Here is a 9,418-nt window from a genome sequence, read left to right on the forward strand (position 1 = left end):
CCAGGATGACCTTTGTTACTCTATCTATCTGTATTGGATGGAGCCTTCGGATGTGTTTTGGGACAACATGACGAGACATGAAGAAAAGAGCAAGCCATATATTACTTGAGTAAGAAGTTCACACCTTATGAAGCACGGTATTCTCTACTTGAACGCACTTGCTGCGCTCTGACCTGGACAGCCCAAAAATTGATGCATTACTTCTATGCCTAGACTACATACCTCATATCCAGGATGGATCCTCTGACGTACATATTTCAGAAACCCATGCCTACTAGAAAGTTGGCTAAGTGGCAAATACTACTAAGTAAGTTCGATATCATCTATGTAACTCAGAAGGCGGTCAAGGGACAAGCATTGGCAGATCACCTTGCTGAAAATCTGGTGGGAGGAGAATACAAATGCTTGAAAATGTATTTTCCCAATGAAGAAGTATCATTCGTAGGAAAGGACATTATCGAAGAATATGACGGTTGGAGGATGTTCTTTAATGGAGCCGCATATTTCAAAGGAGTAGGCATTGGAGCAGTTTTGGTATCAGAATGGGTAAACATTATCCGGTATCTACTAAACCTAGATTTCCTTGCACCAACAACATGGAAGAATATGAAGCCTGCATACTAGGGCTCAACATGGCAGTTGATATGAATGTTCAAGAGTTGGTGGTAATCAGTGATTCAGATTTGCTTGTACACCAGGTACAAGGAGAGTGGGCCACCAAGAATTCCAAGATATTGCCATATCTGCACCACATGCAGGAATTGAGAAAGAGGTTTACAAAGGTAGAATTTCGATATGTGCCCAGAATTCAGAATGAGTTTGCCGACGTATTAGCCACTTTGTCATCCATGATACAATATCCAGATAAGAACTACATTGATCCTATTCTGGTGAGGATCCATAATCAGCCGACATATTGTGCTCATGTCGAGGAAGAAGCGGACGAAAAACCTTGGTTCCAAGACATCAAAGAGTACTTATCAAGAGGAGAATACCCGGAGCATGCAAATCACACTCAGAAACGCACTCTCCGAAGATTGTCAAAACATTTCTTCCACAGTATGGGGAACTTGTACAAAATAACTCCCGATTTAGGCCTACTAAGGTGTGTTGATGCAAAGGAATCTTCTAAGCTACTTGAGGATGTGCATGCTGGGACATGTGGCACACACATGAATAGTTTCGTCTTAGCTAAGAAGATACTCAGGGCAGGCTACTTTTGGATGACCATGGAGATGAATTGCATTCAGTATGTCTGCAAATGCTTTCAATGCCAAGTGCACGCCGACATGATAAAAGTGCCACCAAATGAGCTCAATGCAACAAGCTCACCTTGGCCATTCGCCGCCTGGGGAATTGATGTTATTGGTCCGATTGAGCCCACTACTTCAAATGGACACAGGTTTATTCTGGTAGCCATTGGTTACCTCACAAAATAGGTAGAAGCTACATCTTACAAAGTTGTAACCAAGAAAGTCGTCATAGATTTTGTCAAGGATCGTATTATCTGCCGATTCGGAGTTCCCGAGTCTATTATTACCGATAATGCCACCAATCTTAACAGTGATTTGATGAAAGCCATATGTAAAGCATTCAAAATCAAGCACAAGAATTCCACAGCCTACAAACCTCAGATGAATGGAGCCGTAGAAGCTGCCAACAAAAACATCAAGAAGATACTAAGTAAAATGGTCGAGAACCTCAAACAATGGCATGAAAAGTTACCCTTTACCCTATTGGGATACCGCACCATGGTTCGCACATCAACCGGGGCAACTCCCTACAAGTTGGTTTATGGTACCAAAGTTGCCATCCCAGCCGAGGTGGAGATTCCTTCTTTAAGAGTCATACAAGAAGTTGAACTCAGTGATGTGGAGTGGATAAGGAGTCACTATGAATAATTGGCCCTTATCGATGGAAAGAGGATGAACGCAGTGTGTCACGGCCAACTTTATCAGAATAGAATGTCTAGAGCTTTCAACAAAAGAATCAAACCAAGACAGTTTGCACCAGGGCAGGTGGTATTAAAGAAAATCTTCCCACATCAAGATGAGGCCAAAGGGAAATGCTCTCCCAACTAACAAGGTCCGTACATGGTTCACAGAGTAGTAACAGGAGGAGCACTAATACTTGCAGAAATAGATGGAGAAATTTGGCCAAAGCCAATCAATTCAGACGCAGTCAAGAGATACTATGCTTAGATTATATACATTCTCTTCTTATGTAATTGAACTACGCTTGACCTGATTCCCGTTTAAGAGGGGATACGTAGGCAGCCTTATGGGTTTGGTCATATCATAATAAAATTTTCATTTCCCCAAGAGCAGAAACTGGGGCGGAATTTTGAGGAGGACCCTCAAAATTCCAATATGAGATAGCTGCAATGCCTTTGAGATGTGTTACAGTCACTAGTTCATCAAAATTACTTGATATATCAATACATTTCTAAAACAACTCTATTTTATCAAATAATTGCATATTTTCGAAAATTCTATTTCCATAACAGTCAGGTATCACCCAGGGAAACTTGAAAGGGCTTTCAGAATGAACCAAAGAAAGGCCAGTGGACAGAAGCACGAACCAACCTCCCCCCCCCCCACCTCCCACAAAACTTATAATTTTTCTTTGAACGCAGGCACATTTGACATAACGATAGCACTCGCAAACATATGTATACACAAAGATAATTCACTATCAATCAGGCCATCAGACGTCGAATACATCTCCAGCTAAGAATACACTACTCTTACCTACTACTCGCTCTTTGCATGGGACTAATCCGTGTCCCCTATATTTGCATGAGGTTAATCATTGCCTTCATATTTGCACGAGGCTAACCCCTGCCTCCATACTTGCATGAGGCTAATCTCTGCCTTCCTGTTTGTATGAGTCTAATCCCTGACTCCACATTTGCATGAGGCTAATCCTTGCCTCCGTATTTGCATGAGTCTAATCCCTGACTCCCTATTTGCATGAGTCCAATCCCTGACTCCCTATTTTCATGAGGCTAATCCCTGCCTCCATACTTGCATGAGGCTAATACTTGCCTCCATAACTGCATAAGGCTAATCCTTGCCTCCATATTTGCATAAGGCTAATCCTTGCCTCCATAACTGCGTGAGGCTAATCCTTGCCTCCTCATTTGCATGAGTCTAATCCTTGACTCCATCTTGCATGAGGCTAACCCCTACCTCCCTATTTCCATGAGTTTAATCCTTGACTCCAACTTGCATGAGGCTAATCCCTGTCTCCCCATTTGCATGAGTCTAATCCTTGACTCCATCTTGCATGAGGCTAGTCCCTGCCACCCTATTTGCATGGGGTTAATCCCTGCCTCCCTATTTGCTTGAGTCTAATCCTTGACTCTATACTTGTATAAGGCTAATCCTTGCCTCCCTATTCGCATGAGTCTAATCCTTGACTCCATCTTGCATGAGGCTAACCTTTGCCTCCAGGAGTCTAATCCTTGACTCCCTATCTACACGAGTCTAATCCTTGACTCCATACTTGTGTGAGGCTAATCCTTGCCTCCACATTCGCATGGGACTGAGCACTGTCCCTCTTTGCACAAGATATTGGTCTATTTAACTATCTATTTGTTTTCCAATCGGACTAAGCTCTGCCCTCCATTTCACAAGACTAATCATTGTCTTGATAACATCATGACTATTGCATATCATGGGCTGAAATATCGCCAATCTATCCGAAGAAGTCATAGTCCAAAGGCATCATCCTCATAGATGGACGACACCATGCCATGGCCTGAGGATCTCTCAAACTTGCATATCATTATTCAAAGGCGTCATGGTTCGGAGGCACCCTCTTCATAGCCCGAGAGCATCATTTCATGGCTTGCGAATCACTCACTAAACAATTCATGGCCCAGGACGTCATCTTTTACCGTTCAAAGACAACATTCATGGTCCAAAGGGAATCTGCATCATGTTTAAATTTTCGCAAATATGTTTGTAGCATCTTTTATCTGCAGGTAACCAATAAGCGACTGCTATCCTAGTAGGAACAATCTCTCTCCAGTTCCCTCAACTGTCCTGAGATCTAACCACTCACCAAAGCTGCTTCAGCATCGTGTGTCCGTTCTTACAATAATTTTATCGGCATATTCTGCAGATTTATCTAGAACTACACATGGCCTGATTCCTGTAAAACCAGAGATATGTAGGCAACTCGAAACCCGGAGTCTGGCCTCTATCCTTCAAAACATCCTGCCCAATCAAAATTGGCCATCATTTCTTTACCCGAAAACTCTTTCATCCTTCCCGGGTAAAGAGGGGCAACTATTGATACCCAATTTTTTTCTATATTTTTTATATGAATAAATACCTTCAAAATAGCATATGTATGCATATATAAGCATGCACAAGGGTTTTATAATTTTTCTTATAATTTTAAGGATTTATATTGATTTATTTCTTTTCCTTTTATTCATAAAATCCCCAATAATTATCCCTCAAATTAGTGTTGTGGTGATTTAATCATTTAATTTCTATATTTATGCCAAAATATGGTTAAAATATTTTTTTATGCATTTTTATAAATGTATTTTATATTTTAAAGCTAAATTACATATAATTACAATATTAGCATAATTACATTTATATGCGTGAAATTGATCTCCTATATTTTTAAAATATTAAATATCTATTTTAAATCATTTTAGTACACAAGATTATTTTCTAGAAATTATTTATCACTTATTATAAATTATATAGGGAAAATTGGCTATTTAAAATATAGCCCAATTTAAACCCAACCCCAGCCCAATTTTAGATTAAAAACACCCGACCCAAGCCCTGAACCCGTCTACCTGACCCAAAGCCATATTAAATCCTGACTGTTGATCTAAAAGATCAATGGCCCTCATCCGTTCTTACCATTTTAATTCCAATCAACCCCCTAACCCTATCTCATTTCCCAAATCTGCCGCCTCTGTATTCTCCCATCTCCTCTCCTCTCTCAACCCCTCAACCTAACCCTAGCTCCTTCAACTGCCGACCTTCTTCTCTGGTCTTCTTCGGCGACCTCCCTTCAACTCCTATGCCTCCAATGGCTCCTCTAATGTTGTGCTTGCCTTCTCTAACGTCTTCAAGGTCCCTGGGCCACACCAACTTGCATCTAGGGTTTGCTACTTGCCTATTCTTGGCCACTCCGATGTGATTTCAAGCAAAATCACGTTGTATTTGGCACGATCCTTGGGGCTATATACAGGTTCTTGCATCTCTATATAGATTTCTTCAAAAACCCTAATTTCTTCCTGTGTCTCCTAGATCTATACAGATCTAGGACGATTTGAGTTGATTTCTTTAGTATTTAACTATGTTCTTGAAACACTTTTACGAGAATCATTAATTTCAAAGTGTTTTCGTCTTCTTCTAAAATTAGGGTTTCGGAACTCTTTTTAAAACTTTGTTTAAACTGATTCTTTACGTTTAAACATCCATCTCTTGCATATTTTGACAGATTCTATGATTTTACTCCCTTTTCAACTCGCTTATGTTGAAAGCCCTAAATTTCTGAGATATTTTGTTTGGTTCTGTACGTTAGCATGATTATTCGATTCTTGTTTAAGTTTTTGTGATTACCTTGCCTCGGATATGTTCTTACTGAGTTTTAGCCTAACTTATGTCACCTCTATGTGATTATGTTCTTCTTGATTGTTCAGAATTGCTTCTTTCTGTCGATACTGTTTAACCTGCATGTTTGCTATGTCTGGTTATTCTTACTCTATTTATATACTGAGTACTAAATCATGACGTCCTCTTGATTGATTCTGGATTCCCTATTTTATGGTTTGATTGAGGGACCTTCCTTTAAACCCTAAATTTCTACCTCTTCTATTCAAATTAATTGATTCACCTACCTTGTCTGTTGTGGTATTTTATTCTTACTGAACTATATCCTTAATTGGAGTTTCTGAACTTAGCCCTAATTGTCTACCCTATACTTACTAAATTTTAATCTTTCTTTATTAGTCATACACTGATTTCTTTCTTTATTTATTAATTATTCTTACCGTTTGAGTTAATTCCCTTAACTTAAGGGAGTACTTGTCCTGATTTTGCTATAATTTGATTCTGAGTTCCATAATTACTATGCTACTATGATTCTTAACTTATTTTTATCTAATTTCGAACTACTATATATACACACTCTCTCATTAACACTAAGACACGAACACTCTTGGTTTGAAAACTCTCTCTCACACTTAAAATTTCTGCTCTCTCTCTCTCTCTCTGTTGTGCTACTTGCTACTATTCTGAGTCAGCTAGGTGCAAGCCAATGCTAACTATTGTGTCCTCCTTCTCTCTCGCTTTTGTTTATTGCCTTCTCTACTGGTATGTTCTAATTTCAGTTCAAGTTCCAAAAATAGCATGGTTCTTTTATTACTTCAGTTCATCATGTTCCTAGTCTGCTTTTACTTATGATTTCTATGAAACATGTAGTTAATATGATTGCATGATTAGCATGTTATGAACTCCCCCTTCCTTAGAATCAGTATGAGCATGTTACCCCTCACCGCCCTCTAAGTAGTCTGCACTCCTAACTTGTACGGTTCTGGGATTGAATCATGTGGATCCTATACTTAACCCCCTTAAGAATTGCTGGTTTTGTCACTATGTCTGATCAGTTGTGTCTGAACAAGTCTGTACCAATTCCTAAGACCTTTGCTTGTTATGTGTTTTGTGTCCTATGTATCCCCAAATCCCTTGACCCATGTTTGTGCCTACTAAACTCACTTTGGTTGTGTGACCTCTGGCTGTGTATGGACCTGTCTTAAGGGTGTTGTGTTTAGACTGTTGTTGACTACTAGACTCTTTTTTCAAACTATCTCTGTTGTTTTACTAAGTTATTTCAAACAAACTTCCTTTTAATACAGTTTTCCCACTAAAACCTTTCAACTTGTGTCAAGCACTTTCACTCTACTCCTAAGTCAATAATTCCTGCCTTCTCCAGTATGTGTACTGCCTTGGAATCCTCTTGAGAACCCTCTGGACTCTGGCATACTAAGGTTGGCCCTTCCATACTGCACTTATTCAATTTTGGTTACCAAGTCTAGGTGTAAGCACTGCCCGGGATCCTTGAGATCCTTAGGGAACTTTGATGCACCTAGACTATGACATTGTCTATGGAATTGAGGCAATTGAGGCTATTGGAGGCTTTGGAAATATGGGCCTATCTGTAGGCTCCCTATAGAATAGCTTCTTATTTTCTTATTTACTTATGTAATTCATTCATATGGTCTGTAATAATTTGTAAACGAATATTAGGGTAACTAGTGAAAGGGTGGGTAGTTACATTTTTGTGGGATAATTCGGGTAGGAACCATGCCTATAGGACTTTACAATTTTTATGCTTGCCTTTATAAGTAGAAACCATGCCTATATGACTTTTGTATCTTGTTATGTTAGAAATCATGCCTATAGGTCTCAATTGATTCCATAATAGAAATCATGTTTAATAGGTCTTAAATAAGTTTCACAAGTAGATGTCATGCCTATAGGACATAATTTAATCCAGCTTCTGCAATAACAAGTGTTTACATGCTTTTCATTGGTCATCATGCCTGCAACTTTCTGAAAATCAGTATTAAAATTAGATATCATGCCTATAGTGAACAATATCAGAAATTATGCATGTCGATCTTAACTAGTTTAAATAAATCAGCCCAGTCTGCATTTTAGTTCACTTCTAAACTAGTTTAATTAATGGTTTGTTTTCCTGAAATGAGTTCTTTCAGAACTGCCTCAATTTATCATTAGACAGCATGCCTATAGGGATTAAAGAGTCCGTTTCAAAACCTGCCTTGTTTCACTATATAAAATGTAGTCATCAGTATTCCTCATATAGGCAAGCCTATAGGGCATTTTCAAAACTTGCAATTCTGAAACTGTTTCTGTGACTTAATGTCTTTCTGATTTTAACAAGCTTTTAAAAATCAATAGGCAACTGCTAGGGTCATTACTTCTGAGTTTATAAAACAAACTGCCTATTTTTTGTATATTCTATTAGACATCATGCCTTAGGATACTGTTTAACAAAAGGCCTTTATTTGTGTTTGAGTCATGTTATTTATATGCCTTACTTGTGGAGGTAAACTGAGTCTCTTATTTTCTCCTTCCTGTCTTGTTTGCTAAGAGTCTTATGTGTTATTGCTTATCGCCTTAGTATTGTCACCTTTTAAAACTTAGGGGTCTGTCTAGAACCACCTTTAGGTAGATGTCCTAAATCCCTCTAGGGTCATTAAGAAGGGACAGGTAACAACACTCAATAGAGGTCGCCGACCAACACTCGCTTTGAATGACCACTAAGCGGATGGGAAGGGTAGATATGGGATATGATGACTATGCTCTAATGTCACGTGTAGCTCCTCATTGAGGAGTGTTTACCGGACATTGTGTGGGGTGATCCTATAGGCTAACCAACCTTGGACTCCTCCTTTTCCAAAATTTCTTTTAAACTTTGTTATATAATACAACTTGTTCAAAGTCTTTATCTTATTTGAGTTATCCAACGTGCTTTACTTGCAACCTATTTGATTCCACTATTTGTTTGGTTAATGGACTAATTTATAGATATAAGTTTGGCAAGGACCCACAGTTGTGGACCAAGAGGGGTGCCTAATACCTTCCCCTCAAGATTATTTCGAGCTCTTACCCTAATCTCTAGTAATGCAAACCAATACAAGAGTTAATCACTCTAGGTGCCCTAACGCACCATAATCCATTAGGTAGCGATTCTTCAAATACCCAATTCCCAAAAGGAAATGAGTTATCACACCCCATGGAATGTTGAAACCCGGACCTTTCTCCACGAAGGAAAAAAAAGTGGCGCAACAGCTTCTGCTCTCGCAAGGTCTGAAGCACTACTCTCAAATGCTGCTCGTGCTCCCCCAGGCTACGTGAGTATATCAAGATGTCATCAATGAAGATGATAATAAAGGATCAATATAAGGTTTGAACGCCCGGTTCATCAAGTCCATAAACGTTGTTGAGGCATTAGTAAAGCCAAAGGACATCACCCGAAACTCATTATGACTATATCTAGTACGGAAAGCAGTCTTCGGAACATCTGAGTCCCGTATCTTCAACTGATGGTACCCTGATCTCAAGTCGATCTTAGAGAACGCTCTAGCACCCAGCAACTGCTCAAAAAAATTATCAATGCACGGCAATGAGTACTTGTTCTTAATGGTAGCCTTGTTCAACTGGCGGTAATCAATGCACATCCGCATGGTCCCATCCTTCTTATTTACAAACAATACTGGTTCACCCTAAGATGACACACTTGTCCTACCAAACCCTTTTGCTAGCAACTCTTCAACTCTTTTGGAGCCATACAGTATGGTGGAATAGATATAGGCTGGGTAACTGGAGCCAAATCAATACAGAAGTTAATATCA

At 39.3% G+C, this 9,418-nt stretch overlaps 1 protein-coding gene across 1 annotated transcript; it reads left to right on the forward strand.

The window, feature by feature from the left end:
• The first annotated feature begins 632 nt into the window (after nt 1-632).
• On the forward strand, nt 633-2,201 carry LOC138877590 (uncharacterized). Its single transcript, XM_070157213.1, has 2 exons — nt 633-1,249; nt 2,105-2,201. Exons 1-2 carry the CDS (start codon nt 633-635, stop codon nt 2,199-2,201), a joined length of 714 nt encoding a protein of 237 aa, XP_070013314.1.
• Nucleotides 2,202-9,418: the final 7,217 nt, after the last annotated feature.

The sequence above is a fragment of the Nicotiana sylvestris genome, chromosome 9 (assembly GCF_000393655.2).
Source record: "Nicotiana sylvestris chromosome 9, ASM39365v2, whole genome shotgun sequence".
Classification (NCBI taxonomy): Eukaryota; Viridiplantae; Streptophyta; class Magnoliopsida; order Solanales; family Solanaceae; genus Nicotiana; species Nicotiana sylvestris.